This window comes from Sturnus vulgaris, chromosome 1 (genome assembly GCF_052056855.1).
Source record: "Sturnus vulgaris isolate bStuVul1 chromosome 1, bStuVul1.hap1, whole genome shotgun sequence".
Lineage (NCBI taxonomy): Eukaryota > Metazoa > Chordata > Aves > Passeriformes > Sturnidae > Sturnus > Sturnus vulgaris.
In genome coordinates this window covers 148,477,474-148,499,632 of record NC_142243.1, presented here as the reverse complement: position 1 = coordinate 148,499,632, position 22,159 = coordinate 148,477,474, and the positions used below count along the sequence as shown (strand labels likewise).

The following is a 22,159-nucleotide window of genomic DNA, read 5'->3' as shown; positions in this document are numbered from 1 at the left end:
TGTTCAGGATCTGTTAAGATCTGCCTTCCCTGATATTCATTGATGTTGAATTAACAAAGTTCTACTCATTTACCAGGCTGGTTGGCTTTGGCAGTTCCCCTCCATATATTCCAATGGGCATAAAAACATGCCTCATATCTTTTCTCTGAAAAGAGGCACAGTCATATGTTTTTTTCCTGTTGGATGAAAAATTGAAGCTCAGAATTTTTCTGATGAAAAGTTGAAAAAAATTTCTAACCTAAAAGTGTAAATCTAGGCTTTTAGAGGTAATGAATGTTTGCAGCTTCTATTAACTACAATATCAAGACTAGGATAACTGTGGAATATCATTCTCTCACAGCAAAACCACTTATTCATTAGTGATTAACTGACACATACACAGACAGAGGAAACAACCAGAATTTTATGGTTTTTTTTGTTCCCAGTAATTAAAACGTTTACTCCCTTTTAATATAGCACCTTATTTAGAGAAAGAAAATGCTGAGGTGTAGATTTATAACCCCCGTTTATTTTTTCATATAATTTACTGCTTTTTCAATATATATTATCTTTATCATTGCAGCTTGTCTTATACTCTCTTATTTCAGCTGTGTTCAGTTGAATTTCAGGGTCATCCCTGAGTATACATCATGTAGTCCTTTATAGGGGGAATGTTCATGTGGAAGATGAGAATATTGATGCCATTCCTTAATTTTTAATGTTCCTGGTCTGTGAGCAAGTCTGGTTTATAGTTATCCTGAAAGCATTACTCATAGAAGCCAAACCATACAAAGACTAACATCTTTTATTTAAGTAATATGGAATAAACTACAAGGTACAGATTACAGTTTAGTCCTGTTCTGCAAAATCTGCTTTTTGATGTACATTTTTATGACTTGGCTGCACTATTTTGCAAACCTCTTTGCATGTTTGTATATACACTGAAGAAAACTGTTAATTCATTTATATTGTTTTTATATTTTTTTCTTTTATGGTTTCTCATGCTGCTTTTTTTCCCCCCGTCTCTGGCATTTACATATCAGTAAACTTGTTCCTGTTCTCATTACTTCTTGTATTTGAGAGTGTTTTTCAGTAATGAAGATTATTATTATTAGAAATTGCATCTATTTCAGTGAATTTGTTATTTGTGAGTTCATGTTCTGCCCTGCAGATTGTGTGCTCTTTGGGGGATGTTTTTTTGATACTTTAGTGCAAACATAAAGCCTTGTTTTGTACTGGTGACTGCATTACTTAGCACCATAGAAAAATAAAATTAAAAATAAAATAAAAAGTAATATTTAAAAAAACAGTAATTCAATAGGAGATAAATAAAAATACATAGGATTAAATTTTGAGTGTGTATCAGCTGATTTACACAAGCTGAGACTCTAAGCTTCAGCATTTCAACAGCTTTGTCCATGGATATCAATTTTCTGGGGTTGGAGCACCTTACATGAGTATATATATGGATAAAGTCAAAACATGTTCAAAATCCTTCTGTATTATTAATGCCATAAATGCTATAATGCTAGCACTGTAATAATAATGCTATAAAGCTAGTTTTTGTCATTACATAGAAATATATATTATTTGTTTTACACATGCAACAAATAAAGTTATAATGTATTAAAGTGGTAAACTGAGTTTCTTCAGGAAAGGCATGCCAGACGTAACTTTTTTCTCCTTCTCATTTCCACTGTCCTGTTTATAGTGGGGTTCTTTACATTATCTCTGGCACACATATTGCTTTATGCTAGAATTTCAGGCTTCTACTGCTGAAATCTCTTGGTACATAATTAGAGAAAAAAAAACCCCAAAAAACTGTGAAAATAAAGAACACCACAAATAACATACCTCAGCACCTAGCTTTGCCCTGTGTGTGCCAGACCACCAGGTGAGGACCAGTGATTTGCAAACATATACTCCAAAGTGCTGCTGTCTTGCTGAATAATTTAGCCCTGAATCATAAACAAAACTCTTCTTCACAAGAGAACAAAAAACACACTCTGAGAGCTCTTCAGTCACTGGTGTACAGAGAATTCTTCTTTTTTGTTCATCACAAGGGAAGAGTTACCTGCCTGAAGAAGTAGTCCTGCAGCTTAACTAGATTTGTCAAACGGGACCTATATATGTACTGATTAAAAAAACTGTGGCTTAACTCAGGACATAGAGGTACAAGGGATCGGAATGAAGTTGAGCTGAGAAGGGACAAATAAAAGGAGGGTGGATTTAGATTTGTCATTATGTCTATCCTACTCTGTTTAATTGGCAAAAAGCTAAATTAATTTCCCCATATTGAATCAGTTTTGCCCATGATGGTAATTGTTGTTTGATGTCCCTTCCCTTATCTCTATCCATGAGCTTCTTATCACATTTTTCCCCCATCTTCTGTTGAGGCTGGGAAGTGAAAAAAAAAAAAAAAAAAAAATGCAAGCTGGTGGGCACCTGGCATCCTGCCAAGTCAACTCACTCACCTTAGTATTTGGTAATTTAATTAATTGTATATTTCATAATCTTTTGTTCAGAACTATCATCTAGGATATCTGAAAAAGGGATGAACGCTCTCCCCCTTGCTTTTAGCTTAACCAGATAACAGGCATTTCAATGTAATATAATGAAAATACAGGGTTTAAAACACTATACACAGTGAAAACAAGATTTTTTTACTTGTTTGAAATTAATACTTTGATTGTGAATTCTGCTCCCAAGTAAAAAATTAAACTAATGTTACTAGCAAAAAAGTGATTATTTGAAGAGGCCTGCAATTTGATATAAATGTGTAGGTAGGAGGATTAGTGACCCTTCTTTATTGTCTGTGATTCTATACAGGGACTCTAGGCCACATCCAACCAGCTGTGTAAACCTCTGAGTGGAGTTGTTATTTATCCAGTCAGATAGCCAGGATAAATACTATGGGGTTAAAGTGCATAAACAACTTCTGCTCCTTTGTGTCTCATCATCTCCACAAATCTCAGGAGTCTTAACTCAATGACACCTTCATACTCCTCTAATCAGCAGTACAGATAGAAAGGTGCAGAGAGCCTGTGGGGAGTTCCATTTACATCAGAGGTAAATGGCTAAATACATTAATTTGATAATTGTAAAAATTGCTACAGCCTAATTTAAATTTATAGGTGAATTTCCTGTTAGTTGAAAATGACCTTAAGGTTTGATTAGACCTCTAGGTTAATGAAGACAACTAGGAAATACAGACTGACTCTCCTGATGTTACCACTTCGATCTGATGCCAGCTGTGATCCAGAATCAGAACAGGCTGCTCAGGGAAGTGGTGGAGCCACCATCCCCAGGAAAAATTGAAATAGGTGTAGACCTGACACGGGGGGACATGGTTCAGTGGTGACTTGGCAGTGTTGGATTAACGGGTGGACTTGATGATCTTACAGGTTGTGATAATTGATAAAGATTCGCGTTAATCACAAAAGTATTGGGGTTTGTATAAACCAGAATACTAAGGCCTGAAGTGATGCATGGACACTAGATAAAGGAAATTATATGATTAAATCATTCTGTTTTAAATCACCTTGTTATGTTATATTATGTTACATTATGTTATGCTATGTTATGTTTTCCAAATAAGTTGTATCTACTACCAGCTTGCAAAATCAGACTTCTCAATAGTCTTTCCTGCCTTTGTTTGATCAATGCTGCCTATCTACAAAACCCAGAATTTTAGATTTCGCTGGTGGTTATCTACAAGGACCAGATGGTTATCTGTAAGACTGATTTATTGCCCGGAGACTTTGTGAATTTGGATACGGATGTTTATTTGACCACCACTGCTTACCTAGTAAAATTATGACAGCAAAAAAACCAAAAATTATTGATTACAATGAGAAATCATAGTATAAGAAGAGACTGCAAACCAAGGTTCAATGGAGTATGGAGTGGGAGGTTGACCCCTCACGTTCCCCAGCGCTGCTTGCTCCGTCTATATCAAATAAAGCAATCTAAATTTTGCTGAATATCGAGACTTTTGTTTCTCATTTATAACAAGGTCTTTTCCAATCTAAACTGTTTTATGATTCTAAAATTGTACAAGACTGTGAATCACTAGTACAGGCTGCTTTCACAAACAACGGAAAACAAGCTTTCAGCCCAAAATGTGTGAGGCAAACTAGCTGACGGATATGCAGGCGGAGGACAGAAGTGTCATGCAAAGGACGAGGCGTGAGATTGATGCCTGAGGAAAACACATTTTATCTCTAGAAGGCAGGGCCGGGAGCCACCGGGGCCGTGCAGATGCCGTCGGGTTAAAGCTGGGCCCAGAGCCGCTCTTCTGCCGTCGGATTAAAGCCAGGCCCAGAGCCACCGGGGCCGTGCAGCTGCCGCCGGGGTGGTACAGATGCCGTCGGGTTAAAGCCGGGCTCGGAGCCGCACTGCTGCCGTCGGGTTAAAGCCGAGCCCAGAGCCATGCAGCTGCCGTCCGGTTAAAGCCCGGCCCAGAGCTGTGCAGCTGCCGTCGGGTTAAAGCCGAGCCCAGAGCCGTGCAGCTGCCGTCGGGTTAAAGCCCGGCCCAGAGCCGTGCAGCTGCCGTCCGGTTAAAGCCGGGCCGCGGCGCCGCCCTCAGCGCCGCCCGCCCGGGGCCGTTGCTGTGGCAGCGCGGCGCGGCGGGAATGGCGGCGGCGCATGAGGGGCCATGGTGCGCAGTGAGTGTCGGACAGCGCCGCTTCCCTCCCGTCCCCGGCCCCGGCCCCTGCCCCTGCCCTCCTCTCCTGTACGGGCCCCGCGCCCTACAGCCTCCTTCGTGTCTGCTGAAGGGCAACAAAGCTGGGGGAAGGAGCTCAGTCTGATAAGGAGCGGCTAAGAGAGCTGGGGGTGTTCAGCCTGGAGGCTCAGGGGAGACCTTATCGCTCTCTACAACTCCCTTAAAGGAGACTGTAGCAGAGGGCTGTCGCCCTCTTCTCCCCTGTAACAGGTGGCAGGACAAGAGGATATGGCCTCAAGTTGTGCCGAGGGAGGTTTAGTTTAGATGTTGGGAAAATTTTGTTCATGGGAGGGGTTGTCAAGCCCTGGAATAGGCTGAGCAGGGAACTGGTGGAGTCAATGCACCTGGAATTTTAAAAGTCATGTAGATGTGGCATTTAGGGACACGGTTTCATGGTGGATTTGTCGGATTGCATTTGATAATCTTAAAGGTGTTTTCCAATCTAAACAATTCTCTGATTCACATTGCCTCTCGCCACAGTTGTCTCCATTCCCCACCATCCCCAAGCTCCCCTGGCAGACCCCTGCCCTCCTGGCTCCCCTGGATGATTGTCCGATTTTCCTCCTCCCTGGCAATGACCCCCCATTTTATCTCCCCACACAAAGCACAGGGGTTCCTTGCCTCTCAGAGCAGCCCCTGAGAGGGCCAGCAGTGGGGACTGGGTGGCCCAGGTGGGGACTCCTCCTTGTGTGGGGCAGCCCCTGCAAGGGGCGATGCTGACTAGCATGGCTTGTGTCTGAGCCCAGGTCTGCCAGATGTGGAAAAGCCCCAAAGGAGGTAAAATACTCCGTAATGTTACTTATGAATTGATCGTCTTTTAGAGGTACTGCAGTATGACCCGAAAGACTGAGTGCTCACACCTTTTACTCATGAAAAAGGAGTTCCCTTCCTCTGTGATTTTTCTTGTAATCTGTTTTGGATGGATATTATTACTGCCAGTCCCGTGCTGGGCTAAACCAGTGCTTTGGGTAGGAACGCCTCTCTGCAGGCAAGTGGCAGATGCCGTCTTTGAGCAGGCACTGCCTGAAGGAGAATGACTTTATCTCCTGAACAGCACAGTGTGAATTTGAGTCTTAAAGTAATGGTTGCATACTTCACTTTTCTGAAATGCAGCTTCCCCCACCGTCTCCTGATGCACCTGCAGCTGTCCATCTGCTTATTCTTTCAATTTCTTTAATATTATCCTTCATTTCTGCTTCCTTTTTTTTTTGAGTAAAACATGTAATTTTTGGAAGCCCAGGCATTAGAACTTCAAGATCTGTTCTCTCCACTTGATTGATGCCATTCCTCATTTCCTCCTGTGTTCATGGGAACCTGGGAGTAGCTGTGATCTCTCAGGTCACTGCTCCACTGTCCCCTTACTGCACACAACACCAGAAAATCTGGTTAATGAACGTCTTAGTGAGTTCAGTGTGTTTGTCAATGTCCTGGAGATGCTGCTATTTACAATTTTATTTAATATTTATTTTTTCTTGCAAGCTTGTTTTCCTAATTCCTCTTAAATGAACTAGCTCTTACACAAAATGTCAAGTATTCAGGCAGTTTCCTACAACAGGATCTCAAATTAGGTTTCTGAAGCTTCACTGTAGCTTCTATTGTGAATGATTGTCTGCTTTGCAAATCATCTGTTAATGAAGGTGGACATTTTTGTAGAATTGATGCAAAAATAATTTCAATTTTCATCAGCAAATGGAAATTGGTGTGTAATTAAGCTGTCAGGAATAATTTATATGACTTCTTTTTGTATAAAGGGTATAGAGCATAATATTGCCACCAGTGTGTATGTATGCAGATTGGGGAGTGTTGTTTTCCTGCTCAAAATTACCTGGTAATAGTGGCACTGAAAAATCTGCCACCAAATGCAGAAGTAAGCAGACTTTTTTTTTTTCCCTTTTAGTTTCTAGTAGATTTCCCAAGTAACTTATTAGAAATACAATTTTTTAAAATATTTAGTGTGAAGGCTAAAGTATTTAGTCATGATTATTGACTTTTTTATCTTTTCTCTGTTACTTTAATCAAGTTCAAGTGGAAGGGAATGTGATTGTTCAGATGTAACAAACCTGCTCAACATGGTTAAAAGAGACAAAGACACCTTACCCAACATGATTTATGTGCAGACAGGTTTCCCCCTTCAATCAATATCTGTATCTCCATATTTAATTCTGTAAATTAATTCTGTCAGGTGTAAGTCTGTTCAGCAGAAAGGAGATTTATGCCTGGACATCTATAAATAATACAATATAGACACAACCAGTTTCACCCCTTTCCCAAAGACTGCAGATAGAGGAGCTGTATGGACACACGTGAGTTTGGGCTGTATTGGTACTTAGTTTGCTGGTCCATGTGAATGTGTGCAGTCATTCCGGGATCACTAATACAACTGGATGATTTCACAAAACCTCCCTGAGACAAAGAAGTAAAAGAGTACTTTTAATCAGTGCATGGTAGGAACAGTTTGTTTTCACAGATCTTTGTCTATTTTTTCTTTTTACTTATTTTTCTTCAGATTTTTTTGAGAGGCTTTTTTCTCTTTTTTTTTTGCAGCATTAAAAATCTTGAAAATACCTGTGCTAATTTGATAAACCCCTGTGTTTTTCCTCATTACTTCACTGTAGTCCAGTGGTTGTCAAGGAAAGGAAAATGCTGGCACTTTTTGGTGCAAAATACTGGAAACAAAGTTCTAGCATCTAGCTGAGAAGTGAGCACTGGTTCTTAGAGAATTTCTTTACCTTCATTGTACAGAGCCTTTTCACTGTTTGAAAGATTGCCTGGCATTAAATATTAGAATATGATAACTGAACCCAGGTTTCTGCTGGCTCTGATGAGCTGGTAGTGGCTAACAAATACCAGGTATACATTTCATTCTAACATAGACATTTATAAACATGACTTAGTTATGGCATAAAAAATATCTGCCTACTTCCAGCATTTATCCTGCTTATTTCTGTGTACCCTGTGCTGGTGGAAGAATATGATGACACACTGTAGTTTGCTTCCTCCCCACCCCCCACTGCTGTCTGTGATGTGAACATCTGGCATCTGGAAATAAAACAGCATCAAACACTCCACTACTTGTCCACATGAATCAATCTGCAACCCAAGCTGTGCTGAAAATAGTGGCTGCAGGATTAATTTCTGCAAGGGTTGTATCACATTCTTTTGATAGACTCAGCAGTTTTCATAAGGATCTTTCCAAATGTTACAGGTGACGTGACTGAGTTTCACAAAAGATGTTTACTGTGGCAGAGTGGGTCGAAGCTGTTTGGTACTTGATATCTTGATATCTTTTCTGGCAGATTTTTTGTTGTCATTGCTACCGGGCTATTTGGTATACTGCAACAAAATATTTTAATGATTTTATAATTTGCTCATAAGTCAGATGGCAGAAAATGATTAAAGGGAAATATGACATCTAATATTTCTTTCAGTCACTGAAGATCTTATTAGAAGACGTGCAGAACATAACAACTGTGAAATTTTTTCACTGGAAGAAATTTCTTTACATCAGCAGGAAATAGAAAAGCTAGAGCATCTTGACAAATGGTGTAGAGATTTAAAAATTCTCTATCTTCAGAATAACCTAATTCCAAAAATTGGTAAGTCTTTTCTCAATATGTTTCTTTTAAAATGTATTCACATGCATAATTTTGAAATCAGAAAAAAAAAGTATTCTGTTATACTTAAGGGAATGTACCCTGGTTTCTTTATTAAATTTCCAAGAAGTTCAGAAATTGGGGAGATTTTAAATTAAAAAGATACTACTGAGATACAAGTCACTAGAATATGACTGTGAAACACATTTTATGGATTAAAATTTCAAAAATCAGGATATAGTTTAAATATCCCATCTTGTGGCAGAGACAAAGAGTTTACCATATACCATGGACTAATATAATGGGATTAGCTCTTTCAGGCTCTTTTAAGAATTTAATTTTCATGCAAATTATATTTTTTATTAAAATTGAAATAATTTTTATTCAGATAAAATACTTGCTTATGTGCATGAGCCAAATTTTCTGCAACAAATGGTCTGTGGTCTTAATGGTCTTCCTGCACCACAGAAGAAGTTATAATTTCATATGGTTTTGTTCCATACTGGAAGATGTGATATTAAGCCTTGGGCTGGAAAAGCTTAGATTGTACATGTACTGTCTAGATGAACAATGAAAAGTTGGAAGTGTGCAGAAATTGTATATCTCTTTGAAGTTCCTTAAGAGGAAGAAAAAAATACTAAGGTTTAGGAGGAAGTTCTGTTCTCAGGGCTTGGAGGCAAATCCTTTAAGTTTTCTCAAGGGACTCATCAGGAAATTCTACTGATAACATATGCATTTCCTAAAGTGGAGTAATCTTCTCCCAGAGATAAGTTTTTTTAAACTGCTTTGTGCTTCTTTGCCCCATCGGAAGAGGGACTAAAATAAGTTGATTTTCTCTCTGATAATGTGTCCTTAATAAGGCACAAGATTTTATGTTGTGTTTTTTTCTGTCAGCTCTCAGGCCTCTTTCAGGTTAGCGCAGGATATGATATTCAGATTGCTGCTTTTTGAACACAAAATCTTTTCAGCAATTTTATTTTTCAGACAAGCAATTATTATATTACCATAATCTAACTGTAGGAGTTGAAAAAGTATTCAACTTGGTGATTCATATATTCTTGTATAATGTGATAGCTTTCCAAGGTAATACCTTAATTACAAATGAAGAAAAAAACCAACCCTAAAACAAAAAAGAACCAAAACAAGCACCACCAACCCCTCCCCACACTATAATAGTGACCAAAAACTTTGTCAACAGGGGTTATGTTACATAGTACTGAAGTTGAGAAGTTATTCTTCCCAGTGGATACCAACATGTCTTTGCAGAGGACACAGCAGTTCCAAGCATGCTTCTGAACATGATAGAGAAATGGTTTCTATTGGCTCCATGGGGCTGTGTCATTTCTCTTAAAGCTCTCGGGATCAGCCCTGCCTCATGAGCAGGCAGGGGCTTGTCAGACACCCACTGAGTGCAGGGTGGTACAGCTGGCTCCAACACAGCTCTGCCATCATCGTGTGCACACACAGGCACTGCTGATACAGATATACTGCAGCAAAAACAAACATCCAAACTAAGCTGCACAAGTTCTTGCTGAGAAATTTGTGCCGTCATTTGTTTGTGACTCATGTAGAAAATACCTCTCCAAGTTCTTAGTAAACTGTGGTAGGATTCATGTCACCGAATTTGTAGATATTTCATGTTTCCCAAGATGGAATGTCTCATTGTGCTTTTTCAGCCAATCCTCTTGAATTAGATATGTGTTTTATGGGTTTGTGATTAAAATGTGTTTATAACTTTCCTTATTTATTTTTTTCTTTTTTTAGTTAGTGTTTTCAGAAAACTTCTTTGTTTTGTCCTTTTATTAACATTAAAATATTAATGTCCAGTTATGTGGTACATATTCTGATTTGTCCTTCCTGTTTTTCTGCTTCATTGTTGCTTTGAAGTAAAGTCTTAATGCCCTTTCCAGTACTGAAAACTGAAATAATCCATGTATGTTTTGTTACAGAAAATGTGAGCAAACTAAAGAAGCTGGAATATTTAAATGCAGCTTTGAACAACATTGAAAGAATTGAAAATCTGGAAGGTCAGATTTTGAGAAAAGTCATTTTGCCTTTTCATATTAGAACTTAAGTTGTGACTTGGTGTAGAAGAGGGTGGAAGCTATTAAGCATGCCCACCTGTAGGGGTATTTTATGAAGACTTAGAGGATCCTTGGGTGCAGGGTTTTAATAAATGCTTCTTTATTGCAAGTGCTTCCTACTGCTGATTTTTTTGCATTGAACTTTCCTAAATGTTTCCAGGCCACGTTTCATCTTTAGAAATCAAATGTCACACACAAGAGGGTTCTTGCTCAGCATAGGTTGCATTGAGGATCTGGGTTTTTTTAGAAGAGGCTTTCAGAGGATTTTTTTCACTTTCATTGCTTGAAATCCTGTCTGTCTTATATGTGTTGAATCCTTTGTCCTGTCACTTTTGTACATTTCATGTGCAAAATGTGGCATTTTCCAAGTTTAAAATTTAAGACTTGGAGCCACTCATAAACACATTCCATATTACTTGAATAATTTGTGCCTTGATTGTTTTCTGTTTCTCAGTTCTGATTAGGCCAGTTGCTGGATCTTTTCTTGACAAAGGAATAGTTAAAAACAAACAAACAAACAAACAGATTGGTTGGTTGGTTAATTGTGTGTGTGTGTGTTTTGGTTTTGTTTTTCTTTGGTTTGTTTAGTTGGTTTACTTTGTATTTTTAAGTCTGCAAGCTGGTTCAAGAGGATAGCTTAAATAAGAAGAAAGCAGATAGTCTAAACATAAATTTGAAAAAGTTGAAGAAGTAGGTAGTGTGCTATCTATTTGGCAATTTGTTGAGAAAGTTGCACTTGTTTTCATGCCATTAAATTTTAAATTCATCTATCAGGCTGCATTATTTATTACTGTGATTTGTCATTTACTTAGGAGTTATAACCTTTGGGAATAGCCCTTGCATAAATTTGGGTTATTTAAATCCCCTAATAAATTGTTCTGCGTTGTTTACTTTCTTACAGCTCAACTGTACATAAAACTTAGCAAATAGACCAGGAAAGGCAAGTAATTACAGTGATATGAATCAAAGTTGAGCTTGCTCTCAGCTAAACTTTTTACTCTTAGAGTCAAGGTTATGATTCATGGACACATTATGATAAAAGGAGAAGCTGATAAATTTAAAAAATCAGATTTTCCAGAGTATTTTGCTACCTAACTTAGAGTTTCTGTTTGTAATGAATTGTTTTAGTATAAACACTTTCTTACCAGTATTTGCAATTTAACCAGTGATATTTACAATGACAGCTGAGTCCACAGAGTGGAAAACCTAACTTGCAATGAGTTTTTGGGAAATCTTATCTTTATACTTGAATAATATTACCAGAGATTAACCATTCTCAGACCTGAAACTCATAATTGATCCTGCTGTCCTTAAGTAATTGGATTGATTTTAATCATATGATTGAGACTTAGCTGAGAAAGGGATATTAAGACAATCAGACTGTTAAAAATGAAATCCAGCTTGTCTGAAAATTAAATACTTAATAGCTTATCTATAAATGTCCAAAAAGTTTTGATACTGATAAAACCAATAACGTTATGGTATTTTGTATATTATTGATTTTGTTTTATTCCTGTAAATATTGTAAGCTCATAAACTTTAGCCGTGAGTCACTCTTGCACTCAGAAAATTTTGGAAAAGTTGTGTTCTGATAGAATAAAACCAGTTTACAGAACACAAATGGAGACAATTTTAAATCCAAGTGTGTACTTGTGTGTATGTATGTCATGTGTACATTTATGTTATGGAGAAATTGAATTAATGTTTCTTTCAAACAGGCTGTGAAGAATTGAAGAAACTTGACCTGACAGCAAATTTCATTGGTGAACTGTCCAGTATTGAATCCCTAAAATGCAATATTCATTTGAAGGAATTGTTTCTAGTGGGCAACCCATGTACTGAATTTGAAGGTTATAGACAATTTGTAGTGGCAACTCTTCATCAGCTGAAAGTAAGATTTTTAAAACTTAAATTTTAATCCAAATAAAACATGAATAGTGTCATCTGAACATACTTATCCTAAACAAAATAAACCTGTACTTGGAAAGCTAATAGACTTTTTCTTAATGTTGACAGGAAATTAAATTATATTCCAAAGAATAAATGACTACAATAAATAATATGATAATGATAAGTTCTATTCTGATGGAAGCACACTTATCCATTAATTTATCTGTCATCTTTATTGGAGATTCTTAAACAAAGGGGTTTTTTATTGTTTTTGGTTTGTTTGTTTGTTTTCCAAATAAGTGTATTGTACAGTTCTGGTGCTTTTTTCTCATGATTATTGTATACAATGGATTTTTAAATTATTAGCACAATTGCAGAAAGTTAGTGGGTTGTTGGTATCATTCCAACAGTATGTACTAAACCTGCAGTGTAAGACAGTAAAAAAATACAAGTTGGTGTAAAGTGGCACTGCAATGCACTGGCTGTAAATAGATTCTTTGAGATTGTGGTTTTGTGCTATGACTGAACTGATGTAACAATTTCCTGTCAATGGAACAGTCTCGGGCTTGAAATATGTTCTCACAATTTCCTTCAGAGAAGCACAGGCACTGCCTAACTTATTAAGAGTAGTTACTCAGTTGGCAGTAAACTTACACATAAAAAGAAACAATTTTGGGCTGAATCAAAGTCAGACAAAGATGAGAAATGGCTGAAGGAATCTCTCTACTGTATAGTCTAATAGGACTAATTAAAATTCCTGGAAAATGCTAAAAGCAGATCTTAGACAAACCAAACCATTTTCAGATCTGAATAGCAAGTTATTTTTAATTCTTGTAATAAAGTATAACTTACACAGTGCTATTGATATGTGAAAGATGTATTTCTAATTATAGACAGAACTTAATTATAAAAATTAAACTACAATCTAATAAATTTATTAATTTGAATATGTTTATAATTTCTCATATATTTATATTGATTTTTTTCCCCTCTGGAAAGTATTTGGATAGTAAAGAAATAGAACGTTCAGAGAGGATTAAAGCACTTCAAAACTATCCAGAAGTGAAATGGAAAATCAGAGAACAGGAACAAGCTTACCTTCTCAAAAGGGCCACAGAAAAGGAAGAGGCTCAAAGAAGGATGCAAGAAAGAAAGGATGAGAAACAGAAACAGATGGACTGTAAGCTTGGATTTGACAGGTAACAGTAAGCAACAACAACTGTAAGAGTAAATATTATTTTCTTTCTTTATTCACAACTTTGCCTTTTTTCATTAAATTTCATTTAATTTCATATAATTCCACTTAAATATTTTTGTTCATCTTTATTTTTGATTCAAGCAGAATTACAAACATGATTTATTATTGACCTGCAGACACAGTTCAATAGAATTTTTACTCTCAAAACTCCGAGTTAAGTTGTCTGGGTGCCAAAATAGTATCGTTAATAGTTTCTTTCAGGAGAACAGCTGGAAATTGTTATTTAAGGTAAAGCAGAGGTTCCAGAGAAAGCAACTGTTCACCTATAATTGCTTTTGCCTTAGCATTATGACATCTGAAGACTGAAATGGAATATTGCAGATGTTTGGTGTTAATTTTGCTACTTCTTCCACTTCATCTCACTGATATTACCTGGACAGCAGCAGGATTTTTGTCTGGGGTCATCTTCTACTGCAGTTGCCCCCCGTCGTATTTTTAATCCAATAGAAACTGTTTCATGAATCTGCCTGCAGAACTTTGTCCTCATAGATCACACCTGTATCATAAATAAAGTTTTCTTTCTCTATTTATGGAGATTTACAGAAGCTTAGAGCTAGAGAGAAAAGATTATTCTGGTGTTAAGATTGCATTTGAGGAGATGCTCATTGCTACGTTATAAATTTCTAATCTGTTTCTGCCTGTTATTGGGAATTCTTAAACAGCACATGGACTGAAGGTTTTGTCTCACCTGAAAATTGTGAGGGTATCTGAAAATCCTTTTTATGAAATTAAATCTGTTGAACTATCTATCAGGGTTTTCAGGGGATTAGGTATAGCCATACTATCACTTCATCATCAGGCAAATGAAAAACATGTCAAAATATGCTTTGCTCATTGACAAAAGAAGCAGAGCAGAGAATGTTCTCCAAATTTATAAGATACCAAGATACCATTCTTAGTAGGAATTGTACAGTTATTATTGGGTTGAGAAAATATTATTGCAGTAATTTATTAGCAAGTTACCCCTCCTTCATTTCATTGAGATAATATTTCGGTGATCTTGTATAGCCCAGACTCCCCACAGGAAAAACCCAATCAGGCAGAAGGAGATGGAGAGCAGGAAAGATGCAGAACATTTGAAAATGATGATGAAGACAGAAAATTTTGGGAGGAGCCTACACCATACACTCCAGAATCTAGATTAGAAACTCACAGATACATTGAAGAAAAACGGAGAGCTAAAGACAATATAAGGTACTTTTTTATTTTAATAACTTTGATGAATTGAAGAAGGAGAAATCCTTAAAGGTACCGAGAACAGGCAGGTGATTGCCTGACATTGAATATTGCTGAGAACCGTCAGCTTAAATTGCTTGTTAAATAGGCTGATACAGTCTAAACTAAATGTTCAGATTGTTCATTTTGTTTTCTTTCATTTTCTAAACTTCATTTAGGTACTCCTTATTTTATTTTTCCTCAGAGTTTTTAAATATAATTTGTTTTTTCAACTTCATTTTATGGAGTTTAGAAGTTTCACTTTTCTGTCAGCTAACTGTTTTGTGTAGTTCAATATTTAACATTCTGCTAAAAACATTTATCTATAGTGCAGATTGCATTAGGTAAATGCCGTACAGGTCATGTTACAAGTATTTTGCACAAGTAGCATTTCAGGCACTTTTTCCATGTAACTGCGAAATTTTTTTCTCATACTTTATCAAAGAATAAAGTTTTCTTTCTTTCTTTCTTTCTTTCTTTCTTTCTTTCTTTCTTTCTTTCTTTCTTTCTTTCTTTCTTTCTTTCTTTCCTTTGTTTCCTTTCTTTCTTTCTTTCTGTCTGTCTTTCTTTTTCCTTCCTTCCCTCTCTTTTACTTATATGACATAATTTGTGCCTGAGATTTTTTTTTCCTGGTCTATTTAAGGTCTTGGTTTTTAAAATTTTTGTCAAGGCTAAGTATTCAAAAAGTCAGTCCTAGGGAACTTTCCAAGATATCTGGAAATGTGCATAACTTGTTGCTATTGTGAATTTACGTTCTAGCACTTTCCTGGAAGAACTACTGAGAAACTCAGATTCTAGCTAGTTTGAATTTTGCTGTGTTTGGAAAGGCCTTGCTCTTGTCAAAAGCAAATGTGTTCCAAATGCTTCCCTTAAAAAATTCAAGGACAGTCCAAATAGTGTTATAATAAAGATAGAATAATTAATTTCTGGATTTTTCTAGATTTCCAAGGCATTTAAAGGGTTTAAAAATCCTTTCATGGCTCATTTTGATTTGGTGTTGAGAAAGTTTAATGGAATCTCCTTAAAATGGTTCACAGGAATAGACGATTTCATCTGGAAACAGACTATTAAAAACTAACAGATGGTAGAATATAATTTGTGAGGTGTTTCTGAGAACATCTTTAGAACAGAGTGGTGGTTCATTCACTTTGCATTTAAATGTCAAGTCTAGGAATTCAGGTGTGCAGACTGGCAGCCCACAAATCCCACATTAAAGCTGATTTATATTGTAGTGTTTAACACTTGGATAATTGTCTTTCTTAAAAACAAATTTTTTAATGTAGTCATTCCAGTAGGTCTACTTAAGTATTTTTATTTCTTCTCCAAATCCATTGTATTTATAGACCAAATCTATTTTTATGAGGTTTTCTGAGGTGTTCTAAATTGGCAATATTTTATATCTATCATTAGTGATTTACCTTTAACATTCTCTTAATCTTGAACTTACAGTAAGAAATAAGTTCAGGAACAAAAAAGAAGCAATGCATTTTTGTTGGAGTTTTTTGAGAAATATTTTCCCTTTTAATATGCTGGCTGAAGTGGCCATACCCACTATATTGACCAGCTGAAGAGTGGATCAATGCAGCATGACAATTACAGTGCTGTATTTTTAAAGAAATTCCATATTGTTACTTAGGTGCAGGCAGACTTTTCTTTTTCGTGTTACTAAGATTCCTTGCTCTTCCTTCCTTTGCTCATAATCTAAACATTTACACAGGAAAATACCAGTATTACAAGTCTTAACGATCTTACTGTGTTCTACTTTGTTTGGGCAGATAAATTTATCGTATCTGGTTTATTGTACTAAATGAAAGTCAGATATAGTTTAATTGCTAATAGCTGGAAATGGATGGTGAATATTAAAGTAATATATCAGTACATCATCAGCATATCAGGAATATGTATTGCATTTTTTGAATGAAGAACACAACAAAAAATGTAATATATGCATCAACAATTAATCTATATGTCTGCCTTTTGGTCCTTCTGTATCCTATTTGATGCTGCTTGTAAGCTTTTGACCATCAAAATTATTTTTGCTAGAGCAAAACAGTGATTGAGAGACACATGCTGTTTGGAGGTAGGCCAAGCACTTGTTCCTGGGAGTAGTCAAATGAGCATGAATAAAAATTCTTTAGAATTGCTTGCCCATTCATCAAACCAGTTATCAGTGGCAACACCTCGTGATGAGTTTGACCATTCCTAACTGGAAAGATGTCCATTTCATATATTTAAGCCATCCATGGTTTTCTTGTGTTATACCATAAAATTTGATATATTTCTATTTGATAATGGACATGGTGGCATGCAGAAGTTACTCTCCATGTAAGATGTGACATTATAAATTATTTGCTCATTTTTAGATGATGTTTTTAATGTGCAGTTGGACCCGTGATGCAATCTGTTTTATTCCTGAACTAAATTGTAGTCTTAATATCAAATACCAGATAATTCTTACCTCTTGCCATCTTCTTCTTTATTTTTGCTATTAAACATAACAATGCAGCTTTTTAATGATTAACCATAAACAATTTTTCTTTCTGTTTTGTTAAGGGAATCAAAAAAGAGAGAGAAGACTGCTTGGACATTGGTCACTGCAGAAGGGAAAGTTCTGAATGTGAATGTGCCTAAGTATGTAAGGTTAAGAGGTTAAACAGTCTAATCTCTCTGTAGTTGATTTGGGCAACTATTTCAATGTCTGCCACAATCCAAAAATAAAAGGGCTAAGAAATTCTTGTTGCAGTATTATATTCCTTGTGGGGAAACTGTATTCTAAATTTATATTCTGATGCTGGAAAAAGAATCAGTTTTCATTGAGTTAAGTGTTGAAGATTGTTTAATTTAACATCTTTGTCTTTAAAGATTGAAGAACTTGTTTCTCTGCAAAAGATATAAGATATTTTAGTCTTTTCCATTTTACAGTAAGGCTCTTTCTTGGAGCATCTTGCTGACAGTGTAAAAAGTTTAACTGTTGAAGATAAATGTGTTTGAGAATCCACTTTAAATGTGGAAAAATACATCCCAGTAATATTTCTGGACAAAATCATTCTGTCCTCTGATGACAGATGTAAAACTGGCAGAATTGGGAAGGATAATCAGCTTCTGTGGCAAGAGGCCCTGTGACCCTGAGAGTCTCCAGCAACAGAGGACAGGGATACAGGGAAGTGTCGTGTGTTTTACCATGGACAAAGGCACTTGGGTTTTTGAGTGTTTTGGAATGAGTTTCCAGGGATATCAACCATTGATTTTACTTGAACCAAACCTTCATTTTCTAAGGAAAAGCAGGAGACTGAGTGCAAACATAATTTCCTTATAAACAGCTCCCCATAGGGCCTACTGCAGGGGACTTGAATGAGAAAGTGGTCACTTACTTCTCGCTGTCTCTGAAATTTTTCCTTTTAAGATTGATTTAGCTGCAAAACCAAATCTATGAACATGCTTCTCATTAGCGTGAAGACTCCTTTTTAAATCTTGGAAATTTAGAAATCCTTGAAAATTCAAGGAATTACATGTAGGCACAATTTCAGTAGAACAGAGAGAATTAAAGGTAGTGGAAAAGCTTAGTGTCATGTTTAGTGTCATGTAGAGCCATGTTTAGTCTGTCTATCTCCTGTGCCAGGAGATACTTTCCATTGTATTGATGTACTTTTTTTAGTAAAAATGTGTTGACTGAAAAAAAAATTGTACCATTTTCTAATACAAAAAAGGCAAACCTAAAATAATTTAAGTCTTGTGTTAATAGAAGATGATTGTGCCTCCAAAAAGCAGAGATACTTAGACTAAATCTCTAGCTATCTTTTTTTTTAAAAAAACAGAGTTCACTCTTAGTAGCATCCCCGTTTGTGTCACCATAGTTTTCTGAATTTAGTCTGTGGATGTGCCCACATAAAGCCAGACCAATGAGTATTTTTTGTCATGGCTTCAACAAGAATGTCACAGCTGTTCAGTGCAATCTGGCAGTGTATTGGAGAGACATAAAGAAAGAGATACAAGTAAGCAGATGGTGTTCTCCAAAGTTTTTGCTTCAACGTGAAAGTCTCATGTCCATAAAAATGTCCAAGCTTCTCTGATGTTCTTTTGGAAAGTTAACAAGAGGAATGCCTGCTTGCTGCTGAGGACAGACTATTTCTCTTCTTCAGTTCTAATTAAGATTCCTCATGGAAAATTTTATAATTCTGTCCTCTTGTTCACCCTTCATGTTTCAGTGGATTTTCAAAATCAGTGATGCAGTAAGAAAAAAAGCCTGAACAGGAAATAAAGCTGTTGTATTCTTTGCACTTTTCCATTAAAAAATACTGGTAAACTACATCCTCTGTAAACTTTCTTGAAAATTGACTGTATCAGAATATAGGAGAGCAAAGAGTGAAAAGTATATCTGGCAAATATTTTTATTGCTGAAAAAATTGTCTAATCTGTTAACATTTGAGCATCTTTCCATTACCAGAACCCAACTTATCGAAGTATTTTAATGTCACTGAAATAGCCCAGAAAAATTATATTTAATCTTTTTTTCAGATAAATTATATATTATCTTTAATTTTATACCAATAACTAATTTATCAAAAGCTTCTCACCCCAAGCTTGTCATCCCAAGACAGTAGGTAATTTCGTTCTGGTTTTCTCTCTGCTTTCATGTATGGGAAACGTTTGAGCATATGAGCAGAACTTGTAAGTCTAGACTAGGTCTCCTTACAGTTGTGGTAATATATGGCATCAATTTATAACTGGTAAGATTCGTTCTCAATTTTAAGAACAGCCAACAGATCACAACCAGAGAACTAATACAATCTACAGGTTCATTTTCAACAAATATAAAGCTTATAGAATCAAGGATATTGTGCAAATCATGTTTTATTTTGGAAATGCACAGAAAGATATTTATACTTGAGGCAAATTAATTACTGTGAACAAAAGTGCATTTTTTTAACTTACCATAAGGTTAGAATAACAAAGTTCTATGCTTTTCATGCATTTTGGAACTGTTTTTTTCTATGAAGATGTAATAGAGCAGACAGGTTTCACCAGCAGGTGTCTCTCGTTCTGCGTTGTCAGAATGAGCTTAAATTTAACTGACCTTCAGCAGAATTTTTTTTCTTTTTCTTGTGGTTTGAGTAGGGAGAACAGAAAAGAAATGTAAGAATGACCTTGGCTTTTCTGTTCATGGGACAAATTGCAACTGTTTCTTAAATGATCATATGACATAATGTCTAAATGATGTTTGTATTCATCTAAAATTGCTAACATTTGAGCTATGCTGTAATGTTTGCTTATTCACTCCATTAGTACTTATCCTGGAGATGTTTCTTGTCATTGTTATTAGGCTTCATTTCTCTTTGAAAGATGATGAAGAAAACAACCAGATCGTCTTGGATCTCGCTGTTTACAGGTCAGATCTTTTTTCCCAATAATTTTAACGCTCATAAGATGTAATACACAGTGTTTCAATTTTCTGTAACCGGGACTTTTCAACAAGAAAACAAATAATAGATTGGATAATGGAACCAATCTCAAAACCTGTGCCAAAGAAGTGACGCTGAATAAGTCAAAGGCCCTTCAGACTGTTCTGTTAATCCTGAATGGAGACTGTGTCTGATAGTCCTTTTGGGTACTGACGTTTTCTGCAGTCCACAGGCAGGTGTCTTCCACACCTGTTCTTTTATACATGTGTAAAATCTTCCTCGTTCTTCCTTTGCAGATAAGGGCTGTTGGGAGTGGGTTTTTTGCTCATGCTTTGGCCCTCGTAGTGCTTCAGTACAGTTCATGTGCTTCTAGTTAAATTCTTCTTCTCCCTGACACAGAGTAGATAGCCTTGTCTTATTTTCCTAGATTAGTGGAAAGAGTCCATGGCTTTTGCCTATTCTTGAAATCTACCTGAGCATTGCTTGGAAGAAATTTGTTTGAACCAGGCAAAATATGACAAGGAGATAGTACATATACTGCTAAGCATTACGGTGACCTTTTCCATTCTTCGGGAAGGGGCTGGAAACCCACAAGTTTATCTATCCAGAATAGAAACTTATTACATAAAACTTGAACTAGTTTCCTAGCACAGAAATATCATTCATGCCAGGTGTGACTTTTGCCTTGAAAATCATTAATTTCCCTCAAAAGAGGTTTGCTCTGTGTTTCTGTGTTTCTATGTTATAAGATACAGATCTTTTTCTGGAACCTCAGAAAATCTATTCAGATGCAATAAATTGTTGGAAAAACTACAGAATCACAGCATCATTTAGGTTGGAAAAAGCCTTCAAGATAATTTCCAGCCTTTTACCCATCATGACCTTGTCAGCTACACCACAGCGTTGTGCCATGTACAGTCATTTCTTGAACACTTCAGGACCCTGGCTATTTCATATTTTAATAGTCTGTGCTCACTTGTAAGAAATGCAGAATAAAACATTTGAAAAATTCACCTGTAATATTGTAAAAGGGGAAATGGGAAATAGATACTTGTGCATTCCCATGAGTCACATCAGGTGTCACATAGTGAAGAGCAGATGTAAAAGTGGAGCTTTTACAGGTCACAGATTTTGTTAGAAAGAATCTAAAATTACTGTGTTTTCTGGGAATGTAAAGTATATATGTTTATTGTTTTCCAGCAAATTCTGTACAAAAAAGGGAAATTCTGTTATAATTTTGGTAGTAAAACCTTCAGAAGGAAAAGTAGCAAAATATTTTCACAATTGTAAATAGCATGTAGATTAATTTTCATATTAATGTAAGGTACTAAACTAACAGATGAAAGACCTTTTTTTCTTTCCTCAAGGATTTTGAATTATTGCAATTATACAATAGCTGATGTCACGGACTTGACAGAATTTAGACATTATTTTAAGTGATATTCACAGGAGAATCATGGGGTGTTTCTCCCAGAACTTTAAATCCTAGTAGTATTTTGGAGAATTTAATAACTGAAATTTAAACTTCTGCTTTATATACTGTGAAATTTTGAAAGAGCTATATGATGTATTGTAGATTGATTCATTTATTTGTATTTCATTCTGAAGACATTTGGACACTTCTTTACTTGATATTGATGTGCAGCCAACTTACGTACGAGTGCTGGTGAAGGGAAAGGTTTGTGATTTCTTAATACATTTATTTCAAATCAAGAGTTAATGTTTGCCATAGTTACTCAGTGGACTCTGGATCTGACTTTTGTGAGTTACCAGTCATTTGCATCTATGCAGAGGGAATGTTCTTTCAATACCAACATCATTTTGAACTACACATAAACTGTGGAAATCCTAACCAGAACATGTACAAAGCCTGAAATAAAATTTCTCTTTCCTTCTCTCTCTCCTGCAGCACCATGTACCATAAATCATTTTCGAAGAGAGCTTCCTAGTTGCCTTAGGCTAGAATTTAGCAATTTCACAATCTGGAATTTATAGCTGACAGAAAGCAATGGATA

At 36.2% G+C, this 22,159-nt stretch overlaps 1 protein-coding gene across 6 annotated transcripts in view; it reads left to right on the top strand.

The window, feature by feature from the left end:
* Positions 1-4,532: 4,532 nt before the first annotated feature.
* DNAAF11 (dynein axonemal assembly factor 11) overlaps positions 4,533-22,159 on the top strand; it is a 34,543-nt gene continuing 16,916 nt past the window's right edge. The window contains exons 1-9 of one of the 6 annotated variants that reach the window (XM_014882143.2): positions 4,533-4,646; positions 8,134-8,301; positions 10,248-10,325; positions 12,101-12,273; positions 13,272-13,471; positions 14,539-14,724; positions 17,299-17,376; positions 20,066-20,131; positions 21,753-21,822. In XM_014882143.2, coding sequence (XP_014737629.2) covers positions 4,637-4,646; positions 8,134-8,301; positions 10,248-10,325; positions 12,101-12,273; positions 13,272-13,471; positions 14,539-14,724; positions 17,299-17,376; positions 20,066-20,131; positions 21,753-21,822 — 1,029 coding nt within the window. In that variant the 5' untranslated portion in view covers positions 4,533-4,636. Of the gene's footprint in view, positions 4,647-5,353; positions 5,483-8,133; positions 8,302-10,247; positions 10,326-12,100; positions 12,274-13,271; positions 13,472-14,538; positions 14,725-17,298; positions 17,377-20,065; positions 20,132-21,752; positions 21,823-22,159 lie in introns of those variants that run through there. The other 5 variants (XM_088179504.1, XM_088179501.1, XM_088179488.1 and 2 more) reach the window with 5 other exon arrangements.